Below are 20,951 nucleotides of genomic sequence, written 5' to 3'. Positions count from 1 at the left end.
AAGATTTTGCTGAAGTGACCCTGTTATAGCTGTCTCGTATGAGGCTATGCCAGTGCCTGGCAAACACAGAAGTGGATGCTCACAGTCATCTATTGGATGGAACACGGGGCCCCCAATAGAGGAGCTAGAGAAAGCACCCAAGGAGCTGAAGGAGTCTGCAACCCTGTAGGTGGAACAACATCAGAAGCTAATTTTAAGTTATCCTGTAGACAGTGGCCATCATGACTCAGCCTCAGGGTTTAGTGGTAACCCTGTCTCTCCCCCTTCTTCACTCAGACCTCTCTCTGAGGAACACCCCTGGGGTTTGCACGACGGGAGTCTGGTGGTGTACAAAACTGAAACCGGCTGCTAGCACTGTACACAAGGGTCCCCTGGTGCACCAGGCTCTCCTGGCTGCCAGCCTCCCACAACTCCAATGGCAGTGAGGTAGCCATGGTTCCCTCTAGGCTGGCCATGGAGGCCAGAGATAGTCTACCCTAAGGCGTGGCCACACCAACTGCCTGCCATTGCCAGGTGCTGGGGCTCTGTGCACCCCCGGTCCAGGCAGCCAGATCCAACAGCTGCTGTGGGCAGTGCCTTTCCTGCCACCTGGGATGGGATTTCTTCTGCTTTTCTGCTTTAATTTTAAAATTCATAGAAATGTGTATTACATAGTGAGCACAAACCCCCAGACACCCCTCATCCCTTTTCTTGGCCCTCCACACTCTTTTGCCAATCTGGACAGTTATATGTCACGTGTGCATGTGTGGTTTTATGTGTCCGTACAAAATCTGTAAGAACCACAAATGAGAGAGAACGTGAAAACTGGCTTTCTGAGAAAGACTTGTTCACTTACTATGATTATTTCCAATTATCTTATTTTCCTGCAAACTACATAATTTTGCTCTTTTTATGGATTGAAAAATAGCCTGTGTGTTTATGTACCATATTTCCTTGATGACGATCCTTCGTGTCTTGCCTAAGGATCCACAGCTGCTGGTATTTAATGAGCTGGGGTCCCAAGTTGGTTGCTTTACTCCCAGGTTTGCCCTCCAACCTCTTGGAGCCATGAACTCATTAATTCTGTCAGATGAGTGTCTCCTCCTTGAGGTGGTGCTCTCAAAGCGAGGTCCTGAAGCAGGACCTGGGGGTCAGGAGCTCAGCCTATGGAGATCCCCAGGTTCTGGTCTAAGTCTTTACAGCAGTTGAAGGAACACCGCAGGGCACTCTGGTGTTCTGGTGGCCGAGAGGTAGCACTGGGCATTGTTGAGGGAGGGGAGAAACAAAAACCCAGTATCTAGGTACAGGCCCAGTGAGCCGGGTCAGCTCAGCAAGTAGAGGGGGGCTGCACTGGAGGTCTGTCTGTCCGTCTGCATGGGGCGGCATCTCCTGTAATTCACCCCAAGGACCCTGTGCTTGGCGGAGTCAAAAAGGTGAAATATGATGTTCCCTGGGCCTTGCCTCTCAGTGCAGCCTGGGAAGAGGAGTCAGGTGGGACCCGCCTTCCTCCAGCCTGTGGTTGGATAGTGACATGCTTTGGGTGCAATACTTTAAAATACTTGTTTATTTAACTTGATAAAGAGTTCCATGTGTCCAAAGGTGAGACTGTGTGGTGTCACTGAGGATGGACTTGAACTCCTGCTCTTCCTGCTTCTGCCTTTGAAGAGGCTGGGATTACAGGAAGGGCCACCACACCCGATTTATGAACTACTGGGAACTGAATCTAGCATCTCAGGCATGTTAGGCAACTAAGCTACCAACTGAGCTACACCCCCTACCCCACGATATGATACATTAACAGTGTGCTCCATGAAGTGTGGTGAAGGTCATCGAATGAGGAGTTGGTCACTTGGTTGGTTAGCCCTTTGACGTCAGACATGATGGTGGCATACAGCCACTCATTCAGCTGAGTTTGTTAAGCACCTACTATATGCACAGTCACTGTTCTAAAAATGTAGCAATCAAGATTCTTTGCTGCTGGCTTTCTAAAGGAAGAAGGCCACCATTTGATCAGCTGACTTGTCAAAATACACAGCAAGCGCAGATCAGAGCAAACACTAAGGTGAAAAGTAAGGCAGTTCCAGGCAAGATGGTCCAAAAGGTTACCTCTTAGAAAGTGGAATTTGGTTAAAGACCCAATGACAAAGAACTCTCTCGATTACACAGTGGAGAATATCCCAGGTTAAAGGAATGCTCTGTGCAAAGGCCCTGTGGTCAGCCAGAGATACTCTCTAGGGTCACAAGAGGGCTGCCTACACGTAGTGACCAGGAGGAAGGTGAGTTTGCAGAACATGACTGTGAAGACCAGCAGCTTCGCTGCAGAGCCAGTCTGGACGCTTGCAGGTGAAGGCGAGCTCTGAGTTACTCAGAGTCCACAGGTCTTCCTGGTGCCTGTGTTGAGGCTGAGAACCTGATGCACATACAGGGCTCTGGGGTGTGCGGTCCTGGGGCTCTGCAGAGGAGTAGAGTGGTGGAGGTCAGGGAGAGACATTGCGGGCTGTAAAGGGTGGTGGCGTGCTCTGCAACCGGGATAAGCTGTGTGAAGCAGGAAGGAAGCCAGGACAGGATATAGACTACAAACCAAGCACACTGTGGACAGACCAGAGCTTGGAAGCACCCTGGGCTCACAGCCCAGGTTCCTCTTGGGTGACAGCCTTCACACTGTGACTTGGCTCTGACCAATACCAGGGAAAATGTCAGGCTCTCTGCCTCCATTGGTGGAGCAGAGCTTTACCCATTCCACTAGTGGGTTATAGCACAGAGGATTTTTGCAATTGGGAGTTTCCTAGGTATCTGGGAATGGAGGCCAAAGGATGCTGGTGTCATCAAGTACTGAGCAAGATGGCACTGCCCCCTTCAAAAATGATCTGACTCCACATGCTCATGGTGTATAAGTGGGACCCTGACTCTCTAGCAGCCTGCTGTGAGTTTTGTCAACATTACTGTTCCTACTGACTGGCATGAAGACAGAGCTATGGGAGCATACAGTCTGTGAAGGAGAATGCAGCTCAGGTGGTCTAGATGGTTGTAGAGTGTGGGGGTAAATTCCCTGTTACTTCTGTCTGTCTGTCTGTCTATATCTCTGTCTCCCTGTCTGTCTCTGTCTCTGTTTCTCTCTGCCTTTCTCTGTCTCTCCCATGCACACAGCCCTAAGTGTCAGCCCTACAACTGCCTAAGAACATCAAGGTGGCTATAATCCCAGCACTCAGGAGGCAGAGGCAGTTGGATCAGGAGTTCAAGACCAGCCTAAGCTACATGGTAGATCTGAGAACCACCTGGGCTACACGAGACCCTGCCTAAAACATGCAGTTAACAATGACAAAAAAATATCTCCAAAGATTGGCAACAGGTGTTCTAAACCCAGAGAATGCCTAGGACCCATGATGACAAAGCTTAAATGTGAGATCTGCTGCATGGCATTGGGAGAGCTTGCTGGCAGAAGCCACCACTGGTTAACATTTCTGTAACGCACTGTGAGAGCTTAGAAGTTATTTTAGGATAGAGGATGTCCAGTTTCCTCAGTAAGACTACAAGAGGGCGTGATTACAACTAGACTCATGCTTTTCTGATGAAGTTCTTTGACTTTCTGAAGGTTGTCTAGCCAGCTCAAGCTCGCCTACCATAGGCAGCTTTTCCCCAGCCTCACATCTCCCTTCATTCTCTCTGGGCCTCCCCATATAGGGGGACATTTTCTTTGCTGCCAGAGACATCGGGGTCCCCGGAGAGTGTTGTATGCCTCTCCTCTCCCTGATCTCATGTCTTCTTGTGTTGGAGGCTTTAAAATCATTTACTTTTGACCTAATCTGGTCAGAGCCATTGTTTTATCAGTGTTCATCTTTGACCCCACTGTGTCTTCCATGGGCACCGGTGTGTTTATAAAAAGATAAAGAGAGAAGGGATATGTTCTATGGGGGTTGTGGTGAGGTGTGGGGAAAGGGCATGCCTTGCTTCGGTGGGCCCATGCTGAGGCATCCCTTCCCCTGAGGGACCAGCCACAAGACAATATAGGGTAGAACAGAGTTTATTCAGGGCATGGGGAGGGGAGTAAAGAGGGTAATAGAGACAGAGAAAGGCAGAAAGAGAGAGAGGGAGAAGGAGAGGGAAAGGAGAGAATTAGAGGCTGGCCATGGCCACATGGAGAGAGGGGGAGCAAGAGAGAACAAGAGGCAAGAAGCAAGAGAGAGAGAGGAGGGGGCAACAGCCCCTTTTATAGTGGTCCAGTCCTACCGGGCTGTTGCCAGGTAACTGTGGAGTGGAGCTTAGACAGATGCTAACAGGCACTGCACCTAAAAGTCTTAAATGTGACAAGGAGCCCCCAGGTGGGCCCTTTACAGTGGCCTTCAGTGGATACTCACTGAACTTGAAATCAAGCTTTAAAGTCCTGTGTCAGGTGCACACCCTTGACAGTTTCTGTGTGTCACTGTGTTAGAATCAGTGCTTTGTGTACCTATGTGCAACCACCTCTTGTTGAACACTTGAAGCTATCCGCAGGCCTGGCTACTCTTTCAGCTTGGGTTTGCTATTCATATGCTTCTTGTACTTGGGGAGCGTTGGACATGATTTGGGGGCAGTGATATTCCTGGGCTAAGGGCACTTGCTCCCTTATGCCTCAGGGCTCCGACTTGAATTGGCAAGCAAGTTGCCTCCTAATTGAGCTCAGCTGCCCTCCAGGCTGTGGCTGGCACAGTGCTGGGAGACTTTCCAATGAGTCCACTTGGGTGTCTATGACAGAAATACCCAAGATTGGTTGGCTTTATAAGCAGCAGAGGTGTCTTCCTCTTATTCCCAGAGGTTGAGAAACCCAGCACCAGGTCACCGGCCGATTTGGTGTCTGGTGAGCACCTGCTTCCTGCTCACTGAGGGTAGCTTCCTGCTGCAAGCAGGCATGACTGAGGAGCAAATTCTATCTGTCTCTTCTGTCTGTCTGTCTCTGTCTCTATCCCTGGCTCTTTATCTCTGTGTATCTCTGTGTCTCTGTCTGTCTGCCTCTCCTTGTCTCTGTCTCTTTGTTTCTTTCTGTCTCTTGTCTGTCTGCCTCTCTCTGTCTGCCTTTCTCTGTCTGTCTGCCTCTCTCTGTGTCTCTGTCTCTCTGTCTGCCTCTGTCTTTCTCTGTGTGCCTTTCTCTGTGTCTCTGTAGCTCTCTCTCTCTCTGTGTGTCTCTGTCTCTCTGTCTGCCTCTGTCTCTGTCTGCCTCTGTCTCTCTGCCTCTGTCTCTGTCTGCCTCTCTCTCTCTCTCTCTCTCTCTCTCTCTCTCTCTCTCTCGCTCTGCTGTTTGTTAGGAATGCCAGTGTGCAGTGTGTAAGCACCAGAAGTTGGTATCAGATGTCTTCCTCAGTTGTTTTCTTCTTTACGTACTAAGGCTGAGTCTCTCATTGAACCCAGAACTTGCCAGCTAACTTACCCAGCTACCTAGTCTACCCTGGCAGATCCCCTGTCTCTGCCACAGAAGCTCTGGGATTTTATGTAGGTGGCCACACCTACCTGTCTTTTATGTGTGTGCTGGGGATCTGAACCTTTGCATAACAAGCATTTTATCCACTGAGCCGGCCCTGAATTTTCTTAAAGACCCATCCTGAGATGAAGGCTCTACTCTTGTATCCTAGCATTCTCCCAATGTCTATCTAATTTCATCATATTGGGTTTCTACATGTTGGCTCAGTGAGGAGCTGCCCCGTGCTGGCCATGGCAGGGCCTGATAATCTGGCTCCTTTTACTTTCATGGACCCTATGGCTTGGTGAAGGTGAACTCACTGCTGCAAAGGCGATATATGTAGACTTGATGAACAAAGCACTGGGTTTGGCAGGACACGGAGGCTCTGCTGTTTCTTTCTCACCTGCCTTCCTCCATTCTCCTCAGCTTCCTGCCATCTTTGTTCCTATGGGCAGGGCTGTGACCTCGCTAGGGCTGCTGAAAGGCTGCTGCTAGGGGGAATGCCTAGCTTTGGCATTTTCTGTCTTGAAAGTGAAGTCCTTTCAGTTGATCAGAATTTACATATTTTAAGATATAAAAAATCCAAAGTTTGGGGTGAGAGACAGTTCAGCAAAGTGCTTTTGGTGCAGTCTCCAGGGCCTGAGGTTGGATCCCCAGAATCTCTGTAAAAGCCGAGTACACAGCATGGCAGACGCCTCTAATCTCATCCCTGGGTCGGGCAGAGACAGGTAGGACTTGCCTTGGTCTCCTTAGCAAGATAGCATTGCCTAAGCAGTGAGCTGTCCATCCTAGTGAGAGACCCTGCCTCAAAATACAAGAGGGAAGTAGACTGAGGAATGACGCCCAGTATCAACCTCTGGCTTCCACATGTATGCACACACATGTACATAACATCACACAAATATAAATACAGAAACACAACACATAAACCACACACACTGCATATACATACACAGAAATACCACATACACACACACAGAGGAATACACACAGACATTCATACTACATACACAGGGAGACACAGGAAGACACACAAACATACATACAACATACATAAACACATAGAGACACATGTACAATATACATAACACACAGAGACATACACACATACTCAAGGAATACATACACACACATACATACCATACATAACACACACAGAGACATACACATATACACAAGGAATACACACATACACACAGACACATGCACACTATAAATAACACATATACATACACAAGAATAAACACAGACATACTCATGCACAGACACACTCACACAGACACAAACATTCACATGCACAGACATACACAGACATATACATACATACATACATACACACAGACACACAATACAGACATACACACAGACACACACAGAGATACACACAGATACACACAGAGAGATACACACATAGATGCACACATAGATGCATGCACATATGCAGACACATGCAAACACGCAGACATACACACACACACACACACACAAATACACACAGACACACAGAGATACACACAAATGTACACAGTCATGTGTACACACACAAAGACATATACACATACAGACACACACAAACACACACATGTGTACACACACAAAGACATATACACATACAGACACACACAAACACGCACATGTGTACACACATACATACATACACACATATGTACATACACATAAATGTACATACACATATGTGTACGCATGCACGTGCTCTCTCTTTCTCTCTCTCTCTCTCACACACACACCTTAGAGCCCCAGAATGATTTCAGTGATTACTTTCTTTCTGAAAAATGTATTTCAAACAAAGCTAAAGAAAGTCACAATGGGGATGCTGTGTGTGAACTTCATTGTGGAACTTTAGAAGTAGCATTCTGTGGAATATTCTAGTCCCCAGTGATAATCCCTCCACAGAGTTTGAATTTCCCTCTAGTTTTCAAGACCCAAATGGGCACTGTCTTGCTGATAACCATTTTCAGCTATAAATAGAGTCATGTATTTAAATAATTAAACTGGTCGGGAAATGTCAAGTCCCTTTTGGAAGACAAAGAATGAACTGTTGTTGAGTTAGCAATTAATTAATTTTGCCTTCAGCTGCTTGAGAAAGGGGTAGGAATGGGGTTGTTCAGAAGAGGCAGAGATCCCAGGTGTAAGAGAATATTTAGCCAGAGTAAAAATAACACGCAGCTGAGAAGACAGACATGTATAGTTCAGGCTGAGCCCGGAGTCGCACATGAATCACGCTGAGCCCCACCCGCTGCTCTGCCGTGGGCTCTGAAGCAGCTTTTCCACTGCATCTGATTCAGAAATAAAACAGGCCTACAAATTACACCAGAGCTGGCCAGACAATCCACTCCTTGTCTGAAGCCCTAAAAATACCTTTTGTGGGGACTTGCTTTCATTCACACTGTGAAACCTGGGTAGGGTGGTTTGGTTGATTAACAACACTAGGCAGGGGCTTTGGGGAGGTTAGACTGCATTACACTACAGTGGGATCGGACCTGAGACTCATCCCAGTTACACTCCACTGGGACCCAGGCCTGAGACTCATCCCAGTTACACTCCACTGGGACCCAGGCCTGAGATGCATCCTCAGCTTGCCCTGTTTGGAGTAGGGGTGAGAGTGGTGATCCAGTCATGACAGTGGCCCTTGTTGCCTCTTAGGAAAAATCTGAAAATTGAGCTTTTCTGTACCTCCATGAATCTTTATTGAAGTGTGTGGGTTCTGAAGATTGAACCTGGGTCCTTGCAAGCACTTTACCAACTGAACCATCTCCTCAGCCCATCAGCCCCATGTTCTTCCTGTGGTATTGTAACCTAACAGTTGCAGATGGCGTTTAGAGACTGTGACATCTAATAACCAGTTATAAGCAGGAAGTTGTGTGATGGAAAACAGAGGAGCTACTGAGGTGCAGTGAAGAACCAGGTGCCAGCAACACAAGCATATATATGTACACACACATGAATACACATGTGCACACATGTATATATGCATACACACACATACGTGTGCACACATGCATATATACATGTGTACACATACATATGCACACATACACACATGTACACGTGTACATATATGCTATACATGTACACACATACTCATGTACATACATGTACAGATGTATAAACATGTACACACATACATATATATATATATATACATGTGTACACATATACATGTGCACACATAACAATACACATGTACATATATACACCTATATACATACATACATGCACATGTACTCATATACACATATACACACACATGCATGCATATACACGTATATACCTGTTCATGCTGCTGTGTTAATTTTTTACAGTGTTTGGCAGTTTTTACATTTACTTTATATGTTTCATCTAAGGGAATCATCACCAAAGCATCAAGGTGATATTCAGTCCTTTTTAGAAATGGTGACTCAGTCAAAGTCAACCACAGATGGTCACCACCAGTTTTCTAGTTCTCAGACGAGGGCCTCCTAAACTTTCCACAGTTGTAAGGGAAGCATCCTGGGGTTCACCTGGAGAGATTTATCAGAAATTGATCCAGTCAGTCATTCACCAGTTTCAAAGACACTGAGAAAATACAATTCTAGAGACGGAGAACTGGAAGTGAGTTTGGCAGGTTACAGCAGATGCTAGGTGGATTGGAGCAGAGACTTCAGCACTGAAGGCAGAGGAAGGAGAGAGAGAGCACAAGAAGAGAAGTTGTAAGGATGTAGAATGTACGCGAACATGTGTGCGCACACATGTGTGCCTGTGTACATGCGTGTGTGCATGCATGTATTTGCATGCACATATGCATGCATGTACATCTGTGTTTGTGTGTGTGTGCACGTGCACATATGTGTAGGACCCCTGCATGTAAATGCATGTCGAAACCAGACATGCTTTCTCATGCTTGGACATCATTCTACAAGCACCATTCACCAGATTCATTATTTGTTGGTCTCACTGACCTGGGGCTCACCCACTAGCCTAGGCTGGCTGAGCAGTAACCCAGGGATCTCTCCATCTCTACCTCTCCTATGTTGGTTTTCCACTTGGGTTCTGAGGATCAAGATCCAATTCTTCATCCTTGTAAGGCAAGCCCTTTACAGACTGAACTATCTCCTCAGCTCTTAGCATGTGGGTCATTCTGGCATGTAAACTAAAGGGGCTTCTCCAGTCCAGTCTGGCCCACTGAGGACAGGGACACTGGTGTCCCCTTGCCCCTGAGGTGGTGCCTGGTCTGGAAGGCTGCATGCACACTTGTGGGTGAAGGAAAGAGAGCAGTTACCCAGCCCCTGCTTGCTGGGACAGCTGTGGAGGATACTTATCCCTGTGGCTCAGGGACCAGGGAAGGATGGACCTGGTCCACTTGCCTTTGTCTTTGGGAAGGAGAACCCTGATGTAGCAGCAGCAAGGACATTTCGAAAGCACAGCTGTGGGACAAAGAACAAAGCAATGGAGAGTCTCCTCGCTGTACAGATTTGGTGAGTTGCCTCCACCCACAAAAAACAAAGATGCCTCAGGTTCCTGGGTTCTACCTTGGCTGATGCCAGACTGCGTGTAGGGCCCAGTGTCTCCCCTAGCTGTCCCAAAGGTAGGGTGAACCACAGGTTGAAGGTGGCTAGAGAACTCAGGTTTGAAGACAGTGACATTCTTGTATGAACGAGGGCCATTAACACCCATAGGGTGGTGGCAGGTGACACAGAATGGATGATGGCTGTGCTTGGTCTGGCTCATGGTCCTGGTTCTGCCATTTTACTGTGAGAGTGTCCCATGATGGAATCTGCCCTTCTTTAAGCAGATACCACGTGAGGAAATAGATTGCAGATGCCAAATTTACTTTGTTTTTCAAACACCAAAAGACCTTATTTTATATATCACAGTGTGATTTTCTGGGCTTATTACCTCTTCTTAAAAACAAACACAAACAAAAAACAAACAAACAGGTGTGTATGGAAACATCTGAAAGGAGCTTTCTTCTTGGGCTATACGCCACCCAGTCATAAATGTCTGTTCAGCAGCTTTCCCAACAGCCTGCTGTCTGTCCTGGGCTTCGACCATCTCTTCACAGGCTGATGATCTCACTCAGCGCTCTCGGCCTGAAGCTCTTTGCTCTGATTTTCTCCATGCTCACATATGTCAGCCCATCATCCATGTGGAGCAGGCACCCTGCAGAGCAGGGACAACATGTGACATCCAGCTGCAGAGTCAAGAGACTCTTTCAACCAAACGTCAAGATCATACAAAGGTGGGGCCTTCTTAGAGCCTTCTCGGGAACTCTGCCTCACTTCCACACAGGTGCCCCCAACCCAGTCAACAAAATAAAACGTCCTGACCATCCTGCTCCTCTCCAAAGGGGAGAGGTTTTGGAAAATATTCAATACTGGGGAAAGAGAGTCTCCGGAGAGTCCGCCCAACAGCGTCTCGTTTGTGTGGATTCACCAGTGGCGTTGCGGCATGTGCTGGTGGAGATCTTTTTTTTTTAATTTTTAATATTTTTATTACATATTTTCCTCCTCACACCAGTCAGAATGGCTAAGATCAAAAATTCAGGTGACAGCAGATGCTGGCGAGGATGTGGAGAAAGAGGAACACTCCTCCATTGTTGGTGGGATTGCAAGCTTGTACAACCACTCTGGAAATCAGTCTGGCGGTTCCTCAGAAAATTGGACATAGTACTACCGGAGGATCCAGCAATACCTCTCCTGGGCATATATCCAGAAGATGTCCCAACCGGTAAAAAGGACACATGCTCCACTATGTTCATAGCAGCCCTATTTATAATAGCTGGTGGAGATCTTAGTTTAGGACCTCAAATAGGAGTTTAAATAACACTTCTAGGATGGGCCTTAAAGCTTTGGGCAGGTCATCCAGTCTGTCCCTGCTTTATCTGTGACTCTGCTGTTTACTAGGTAGGTTCCTCAGCACTTGGGGACAGTATACACTCACTTGGAGAACTGTGAGACTTTGCTTTTTTGTCTTAGTCAGGGTTTCTATTCCTGCACAAACATCATGACCCAGAAGTAGGTTGGGGAGGAAAGGGTTTATTCAGCTTACACTTCCACATTGCTGTTCATCACCAAAGGAAGTCAGGACTGGAACTCAAGCAGGTCAGGAAGCCAGGAGCTGATGCAGAGGCCATGGAGGGATGTTCTTTACTGGCTTGCTTCCCTGGCTTGCTCAGCCTACTCTCTTATAGAACCCAAGACTACCAGCCCAGAAATGGAACCACCCACAAGAGGACCTACCCCCTTGATCACTAATTGAGAAAATGCCTTACAGTTGTATCTCATGGGGCATTTCCCCAACTGAAGCTCCTTTCTCTGTGATAACTCCAGCTGTGTCAAGTTGATACACAAAACCAGCCAGTACACTTTTCAAATTTTATTTTTAAATTTATGTATATGTGTGTCTTTATGAGTATGTGCTGTGTGTGTGTGTGTGTGTGTGTGTATGTGTGTGTGTGTGTGTGTTCGCGCCCATGGAGGCCAGAAGAGGCTGTCAGGCCTCCAGGAACTGGAGTAACATATGACTATGATCTGCCTGATGCATGCTACAAATGAGCTGGGGTCCTCTGGAAGAACAGCCAGGGTTCTTAACCTCTAAGCCATCTCTCCCAGCCTCTGTGAGGTGTTGAAAGTAATACTTACTTTCTTGTTTTGGTCCTGGTAAGATTACTTTTTCCTCAATAAATATAAATATCTGAATAGATGACTTTGAAAAAGGCTTCCTTTCTTCTGGCCCTGGTTTGCATGTGTGTCCCTGTTACACACAGGGTGTACCAGGGAGTGATTAGATCCCTAGGCCAGGACAGCATTTCAGGCTACAGTGCAGACTTTAAGCTACAATAACCTGTGGCCCAGGGAGTTCTTGTCTACCTCATATTAAGACGTTTGTCTTTCAAAGGAGTGTATCTTCCCTTCTCCCTGTGCAGGTGTTCCCTGCAGGAAAAGCATATCTGTGAGTTCTGGCCACTCAGCTTACATTGTAACTTCTCCTTTAGGGCACCTTCACCTCTCCCCCATCTTATTTTATGGGTATAGTTATTTTGTACTGTGTATATGCCTGTCCATTGCTTGTGTGCCCAGCACCGAAGGAAGCTAGTGGACACCAGATCTCCCAGGACTGAACTTACAGTTAGCAGTGAGAAGCCATGTGTATGGGGGTTGAACCCGGATCCTATGGAAAAGCAGCCAGTGTTTTTAACCTCTCCAGCCTGTATTCTCTTCAGTGTAATCTCCTCCTCTGTAAGACGTCGATGATGTGTGATCCACTGTAGTGAGGACTTTCCCATGGGTCAGTGCCAGGTCTTCCTATGACATGCTATCACAGACAAGATGATAATGAGAGCAGACATCTCCACCCAGTCAGTGTTTGTTGAGAAGCCACTTCAGGGGACCACTCGAGACCTTTTCTGTCAGACTTAAGAGTTCCATTAATGAGAAACTTATAATAGTCAAAATCACTGCTTCATCCTGACTTCCTTTGTTAATAACTAAGTGTAATAGCATAAAACATATATTTTATGCATATCTATTTATATATTTTAATTTATATTTATTTATAAGATAAGTTTGAAAATAGAGTCTAATGGCTTCATTTTGCTGTTTTTTTTTTTTTTTATGATGGAGGATGGGATTTGAAACCCATGAACATGAATTATGCCTGCAGGTTATAACATGAAAATCAAAGCAACTTAGCTAAAGGCTGCCCATTGCTGCTTGATTGCTTGTTTAGAGACACAGTCTCACTATATAGCCCAGGCTGTCCTCAAACTCACTATGTAGCTAAGGCTGGCCCTCAAACTTGTAATCTTCCTATTTCAACATCTACCAGACTTGGCTTTGACTCTGTTTTAGTTATATATAGTTTGGGTGCTGTCTTAGTTTCTATTCCTGGACAAAACATCATGACCAAGAAGCAAGTTGGGGAGGAAAGGGTTTATTCAGCTTACACTTCCACACTGCTGCTGATCACCAAAGGAAGTCGGGACTGAAACTCAAGCAGGTCAGGAAGCAGGAGCTGATGCAGAAGCCATGGAGGGATGTTCTTTACTGGTTTGCTTCCCCTGGCTTGCTCAGCCTGCTCTTTTATAGAACCCAAGACCTCCAGCCCAGAGATGGCACCACCCACAAGGGGACCTCCCCCCTTGATCACTAATTGAGAAAATGCCTTACAGCTGGATCTCATGGAGGCATTTCCTCAACTGAAGCTCCTTTCTCTGTGATAACTCCAGCCTGTGTCAAGTTGACACAAAACCAGCCAGTACAGGCGCACATCAGCAAATGCAACACGAGGATCCATCTCATCCAGATTTGGTAAGGGGGTCTACTTCACTTCATAGAAAAACTCCCAGCCGGGAGTGGTGGCTCACGCCTTTAATCCCAGCACTTAGGAGGCAGAGGCAGGCAGATTTCTGAGTTCAAGGCCAGCCTGGTGTACAAAGTGAGTTCCAGGACAGCCAGGGTTATACAGAGAAACCCTGTCTAAAAAAAAAAAAGAAAAGAAAAGAAAAGAAAAAAAAGAAAAGAAAAATTCCCATAATCCATGGATTATGCACTCACACAACACATAGACACAGATACACACAGACAGACACACACACACACATATATATATATATATATATATGCAGAGACATGCAGACACACAGATATACATATATACACTCACAGACACAGATACACACAGATCATTAACACAGACACAGACACAGACACTCACACACACAAAGTCTCTCTCTCACACACACACACTTAGGTGATAATGAGAAAAGAAGTAGTTAAACCCCAAAGCCTTATCTCTCTGACCTTCAACTTTCAACTGATTAATTCCTTTGCTAGATAGGAAAAAAACTGTTAGTGCCTGGTATGTAGTAGGCACTCAGTAAGTTTCCTATGTGAATGAGCAAGTAATTAAACTTAGACCTCACAGTCAATCCCGATGCTGCTCTCACGCCCTGGGCACCACCTACTGTTAAAAAAGTTTCCTCCCAAAGAACCAAGTCCTTTACTTCTCTCCCCCAAGAATCTTCTCTCTTTGAGACACACAACCCCAAAGCCTTCACACTGCACTCAGCTGACAGATTTTTCCAAAGGATCAGGAAACCCTGTCTCAAGTAAAGATAGTCTGTGGTTTGATAGTAGGGTGAGTCTCGTAGAGATAAACATTTGAAGCCAGGAAAATATTATAGCATCGAGCAGAAATCCTGCATGTGTAGACAGCTCTGGAAAGACACAGGCCCTGCTCCATGGGAACACAGACAGTGACTATTTTTACATCGTCTCTGTGTTAGTACAGCAGTGAGCCTTCTACATGTAGGGCTATATGTTCCCAGGTAGTGGTAGGACCTCAGCCCTGTGTAACCCTAGCCATTACGTGCTCAGTAGCTCTTGCTGTCACTTGGCGCCAGCACTGAGCTACTCTGTGGTCCTGGAAGCATTAGCAAGTGATGCTGGAAAGAAGTCTGTGTTTCAAAGCACCTGTGCCGTAAAACTCTTCCAGGGCACTGTGCCCTCAGCCAGCCCTTCCTGTCCACAGTCCTGTCAAAACCTATGGTTGAGAAGTGAATTTCACTATGCCATTTCAGCTCCATCTTGCTCGGAGGATAGCCCTGTCTACCTGCCTTATGTGGTTTTGCTCTTCTCAAACTCAAAGGTCAAGTCCATAGCAAGCCCGAAGTCCTGTGACTCTACAAGTTACCTGCCAAGCTGCACCTAACAATGCTTTGAGGGAAACAAACAAGGGCCCTAGGGAGGTGGAAGCAAAGTTTTCAACACTGGCGTGAAAACCTAAAGAGTCCATGGATGTCTAACGTTTCCAAGAGTGTGGAGACACGTGTGTAAGGTAGAACTTGAAAAGTTTTTCCAAAATTCTACTACAGATAATGTAACCAGCACACAGAGGTACTGCTGCCATGGCGATCCAGGGTTAGCCGTCTGTGTGGGCTAGCCACCATCTTTCCTGTGTAGGGTACCCATTGTCTATCATCCAGAGTCTAGCCATCATCTGTGGGCTAGCCACCAACTGAGAAGACGGCGACATATTTCTTTGTTCTCTGATGAAGCTGGATTCCTTCGTCTTTGCTAAAAAATATTTATCGTATATGTATGTGTGTTATGCATGCATGTATATATGTGAATGCCTGGTCTAGCTTTTAGTAGTCAGAAAAGTGTATAGGATCCGCTGAAACTGGAGTTACAGATGGTTGTGAGCCACCATGTGGGTGGTGGGAACTGAACCTGGGTTCTCTGCAGGAGCAATAAGGGCTGCTAACTGCTGAGCTCTATCTGCATTCACCTAAACTGTTTTCTTTACTTGGTGTTAAACTATGAGACTTGTATCTCTCAAATATCACTTTCATGTACACACACACACACACATACACACACACTCACACACTTTTTCATAGAACGATATCTTTGTCTTATTGCACATACAGTGGCTGCCTTACTAAAGATTCCTGTGGCCTGTTCTCAGGTCCAGTGATAGCAACTCATCCCATACACACCGCCATTTTCAGGTCCCTGTCTTGTTTCACTCAGGTCGCTGGTCTACACTCTTTATCTGCCTCTGTTGCCTCAGCCCCACCCCCACCTTCTCTGCCTTCCTGACTGTGCCCCCATCACCAGGAGTCCACAGCTCTAGATCCTGTGTTTGGCACAAGAATAAGAATCCAAGGGGGGGACTTTGCTGGGGTCTCCAACTCAGCATCCCTCCCTGAAAGCATTGCTTGAACTGCATGAGTCCTAGTGTCTGCTGCTAGCTCTGTTTACTGTCACCCAGCAAGAATGAACACCAGCTCTCTGTTCCCTGTGAGTGTTCACAGACATCTGTCACAGGAGTCTGGACATGACAGTTTCAGAAGGAATTGGCGAGTGAAATAGAAGCCAGACAGCAGCTTGGCTTCCCACTTAGTGCGTCTCCTAAGCTTGGTCTCAGCTGCAGTGCAGGCTGTTGAGCTGAGCCTGGGCACAGCATGGTCTCAGATGTAGTGCAGGCTGCTGGTCTGGGTATGGGAACAGCGTGGTCTTACACTGTAGTGCAGGCTGCTGAGCTGAAACACCAGGCCCATGTTACTCATGGTTCTGCAGTTGGGACATCCAGGGACAAGATGCTAGACAGCTCCATGTCGGCTAATCTGCTAGGGGCTTTCTCTTTGGGTTGTAGGTGGCTACATGCTCACATGGAGGGAGTGAAGCAAGGGGAGGAGCTCTCTTCCTCTTCCTCTTCCTCTTTGTGTGTCTCATCCGTGTGTGTGTGTGTGTGTGTGTGTTGTACACATTCATGCATGTGTCTGTGGATGCCAGAGGTCAGTGTCTGCTGCATTTCTCAATCACTTTCCACCTTATTTTTTAAGGTGAGGTCTCTTCCTGAACCACAGAGCTAACTGATGGGCTAAAGTTTCTTGGAAGCTTTAGAAGGATGGGTGCACATGCTATCATGCTGGTCTGTTCATGTGCACACACCATCATGATGGTCTTTCCAGGTGCACATGCCATCAGGCTGGTCTTTCTTGGTGCACACACCATCAGGCTGGTCTTTCTTGGTGCACACACTATCAGGCTGGTCTTACGGTAGATTTTGAGGATCAAACTCAAGTCTTTGTGTTTGTTTACATAAACGATTTACTCACTGAGCCAACTCCCCAGTTCTCCATCTTCTGCCATTACTATCTCTACCCTCGTGGCCTGAGCTAAACCTGATTATCCCTCTATACCATTATGTGGGGCTTACTGCTTCAACGTGAATTTGGGGGACCACAGCATTCTGACTTTTGTCCTGCTTCCTGACTTTCCCCATGCTGCCTGTCATTGGACCTCTATATCACAAGACCACTGGGCCCTGCTCTTTGGGCACCGTTCTAACAGAAGAAATTGTCTTTTTCTCCTGCAGGAACTCACCTGATGAGTGCAGTGTGAACAAAGGTGGGAAGATGGTGGGCAGCCCGGATACTGTGGGGATGAGCTACGGCAGCTACATGGAGGAGAAGCATGTGCCGCCCCCCAATATGACCACAAATGAGCGCAGAGTGATCGTCCCTGCAGGTCAGAGGTCTTGAGATTTTGTTCTGGTTAACAAGCCGTGCTTCCCAGGAAAGACAGACAGACCACTTCTGTCCTTTATAAGTCTCTGTCAGGGACAATATACCCAGCCTTCCTGTTGGAATTGCTCTCTGTTCCACCCACATCACTCAGCCCCCATCTACTTCATGGCTCTGTCTCATTGCTTTTTTTCTTCCACTCTGTCTTCCTCTCACCGGAACACAGGTACCAAATGCTCTTGTAAGGCACACAAGGGCCAAATGCCCTGACCGGCCCACATCAGCACTCTCTGGGCGTGAACTAGGGGCAGGTAGGATAAAGGATGTCCAGCTACTAGGCACACTTTCTGTCAGAGTGGTCCAAGTTATGCATAGCAAAGCTTTCGTAAGCTACGCTGTTCCCTGCTCTAGATAAACGCATCTTTGTAAGGAGCAATAATGAACGGGATCAAGCCCCTTCACACACACCCCCCACCCAATAGTATGATATTTTCTCGGGCTGTGTCAGCTTCTAAACAGGAAGTTCTGTGTGCAGAGACTCTGCAAAATATGGATCTATCAGATGTGTCGGCCAGATGGGGTCCCTTCAGGGATGTCACTACAAGACTTGATAGACCTCAAAGATGGCTCGATGACATCAGGGCACCAGGGTCCTCTTTTACAGATGTGCCTTGTTTTGCCACACATAGCAAAACTTCAGAGGACACAATGATGACAGTCCCATGTACCAACAGGCTCAAACTGCTCTAGATATTGAATGGAAGGCATATAGCATGTACTCACACCACACATTTGGTTTTACTCACAGCTGCTGCGCTGTACACTCTGAGGCCACCTTGCTTGCCACTGTGCCTCAGCAAGGGGGAAGTTCCCACTGGGTGGAAGCTGACCCCAGCCCACCTGTGCCATTGCTGGCTGGACATGAACTGGAGGACATGGAAGCCTAAGGGACGCTGACCCCAGCCCACCTGTCGGCCTTCCTCCAGAAAAACTTCATTTCTTCACCTGAGGCAAAGAAAGTCTTAGACATGTATGGTAGAGGAGCAAGCTGAACAGAGCCCACTTGACAAACCCATCTTCTCCTTGTAGAATCAAGATGGCTATCGCTGCTTTGTAGAACCGTGCTGCTTTGGGCCATCTTGTATTTCTGAAATATCATTAGGATGCTTTAATATCATCAAAGTCTTCTTAAGAGAGGTCAGACTTGAGTCTTTTCTCAGAGAAAAATGAGGCAGAGAATCCATCTAGTCCAATCGGGATATCAGCAGGTCTTATGCACAGGCACCCATCCAGTGCACCCATCCAGTGCTGCCTGGACAGGGCGAAAGATGCATCTGCAGATGGACTCCAGCTGGCATGAGGTAGAGGGATGTTTCTTCATTCTAAAGGAAGCTTTCTTTCAGCTGTACCCTCTTGGGCTGGTTGCTTCATGCCAGAGTAGGCAGTTATTCAGTTAATGGTATTGGTAAAAGAGAGAGAGGTGGATGATTTTGCAAGTTGTGAGTTTTTCAGTTACTGGTCAAGGTCTATGTATGTGTGTTCACACTGATGAACACACTCATGTGCATGTACGCGCACACACACATGCACACATGCTCACACATATTTGAATGGTCATCTGGCACAGCCATGGGATGGCAGGACTCTAGGTGGTCAGCAGCTGCTGTATCCATCCCTTCAGCAGCAGCAGCACAGGTTATAACCCACACTCCTTACCCAGACTCCTTTGCAGTGTAGAGTATTCTACTCACATTGAAACCCTCAGAACTGAGTCCAGCTGGTTCCTGGAACTCGGTGGTGGTTAGATGTAGTGCCTGCCTGGTACCAACAGTGTGGAGCAGAAGCTTTAGTTGCTCTCAAGGATTTGCTCTTTCTGTCACTACATACTGATCTTCATATCTGAGAGACACACACACACACACACACACACACACACAGAGAGAGAGAGAGAGAGAGAGAGAGAGAAAGACAGAGAGACAGAGAGAGAGAGTCAAAATGGAGGACCTGGTAACTCTATGCCTAGGTAGAACCTTTGGACTTAGAGTTCATTTTGAAAAATTACTCCATTAACTTTGACTTTGAGACCCACCATCTTCAGTTCACTCAGTAGCTAAGAAGCCCAGAAAATACTTATAAGGCATAGTCATAGGCATGCTCTTGTGGGTGCAAATGCCATGTTATATGGATATATTTACACTTCTTCCTGTGGCAACATGAATTTAAGAAACATTGTATGTATAAGACATACACAAAAATGGGACAGCCTCAACCTTAGAGTAGAGGAATAGGTGTGTGATCCAAAGGAAGTGTTTAACAGAGAGGAAGCCCAGTGAGTGGTATGCATCATAAGTATGTAAACATGAAGGGAGCCCAGCATGTGGTATACATCATACATGTGTAAACATGAAGGGACCCCAGAGTGTCATACGTGTGTAAGCATGAAGGGGGACCAGCATGTGGTATGCATCATATGTGTGTAAACATGAAGGGAGCCCAGAGTGTGGTATGTGTCATACGTGTGTAAGCATGAAGGGAACCCAGAGTGTCATACGTGTGTAAGCATGAAGGGGGACCAGCATGTGGTATGTGTGATTGTATACCAGTCAGTTCAACATAAATAGAGATACTGTTAGTAACAAGCTCTCCTCTTGTAAGGATCCTAGTTTAGCCTCACCAATTTTAAGCCATTTTGGAAAACCTGCAATATCAAAATCATCAAAACAAAGCCCTCTTTACAATAAAGTGCTGAATAGCTCAGATGATGTGTTGTCCAAATCCCAGAATGATCATATGTGCACTGTGGAGAAGGACCATTCCTCAGCCTCATTGGTGTCAGCTCGGATTTCCATGGTGACAGATGGCACTGAACCCAAAACTAGCTGTGTCTTCAAATCTGGGCCCCTAACAGCAGCCCAAACCTAGTAGGTTTGACTCAGATGTCTGATCTGCAAGGTGCTGCCGAGGCCTTGCCGCAGATCCAGGGGTAGAAACGTTGGATTCCCAGTACACATGAAGCCAATGTTCTAACCAATATCAGCATCGTGTGTCTCACGAGTGTCTGCCATCAAGGACAGTGTCCTCTGTGTGCTGGCTGTGCCTCTCTGAGTCTAAGGCTACTATTTAGCTTTTGGTGGCATACACTAAGATGTGTAATGGGCTGCTACCAAGGAAGGCACACACATTCTCCATCATTTTGAAAACTTACAAACTGATGACCAAATACAACAGGACCTCTGGTTTTAGCAGTTGATATTATTTTTGAAAGATTTTTCTTTTTATTTCCTAAAAATAGGTGCAAAAATGTTAAACTTAAAAAACTATTTCTTCCACATATTAGTTTTTGGTTTTTTGTTTTTGTTTTTTGTTTTTTTTAATTTAACAATCATCTCAAACCCTTTGATATCAGCATCTCAGCGACTGAGTGGCCACACCCGTGACCTCCCCTTGCTCTGCGCATTTTAAACATTTCCCAAGTTCCATCCTAATGGACAAAGGCTCCCGAGAGAC

The 20,951-nt window shown here is 46.5% G+C and overlaps 1 protein-coding gene across 8 annotated transcripts in view; it reads left to right on the top strand.

Annotated features, from left to right (window-relative positions):
* The window catches only part of Erg (ETS transcription factor ERG), a 101,418-nt gene that overhangs the window by 51,839 nt on the left and 28,628 nt on the right, over positions 1-20,951 (top strand). For all 8 annotated transcript variants that reach the window (XM_021184500.1, XM_029470515.1, XM_021184503.2 and 5 more), the window contains one exon: positions 17,297-17,448. In XM_021184500.1, the coding sequence (XP_021040159.1) occupies positions 17,297-17,448 (152 nt within the window). The remainder of the gene's footprint in view (positions 1-17,296; positions 17,449-20,951) is intronic.

Source organism: Mus caroli, chromosome 16 (assembly GCF_900094665.2).
Source record: "Mus caroli chromosome 16, CAROLI_EIJ_v1.1, whole genome shotgun sequence".
Classification (NCBI taxonomy): Eukaryota; Metazoa; Chordata; class Mammalia; order Rodentia; family Muridae; genus Mus; species Mus caroli.
The sequence above is the reverse complement of the archived record's forward strand: the minus strand, read 5'-3'. Positions and strand labels throughout refer to the sequence as shown.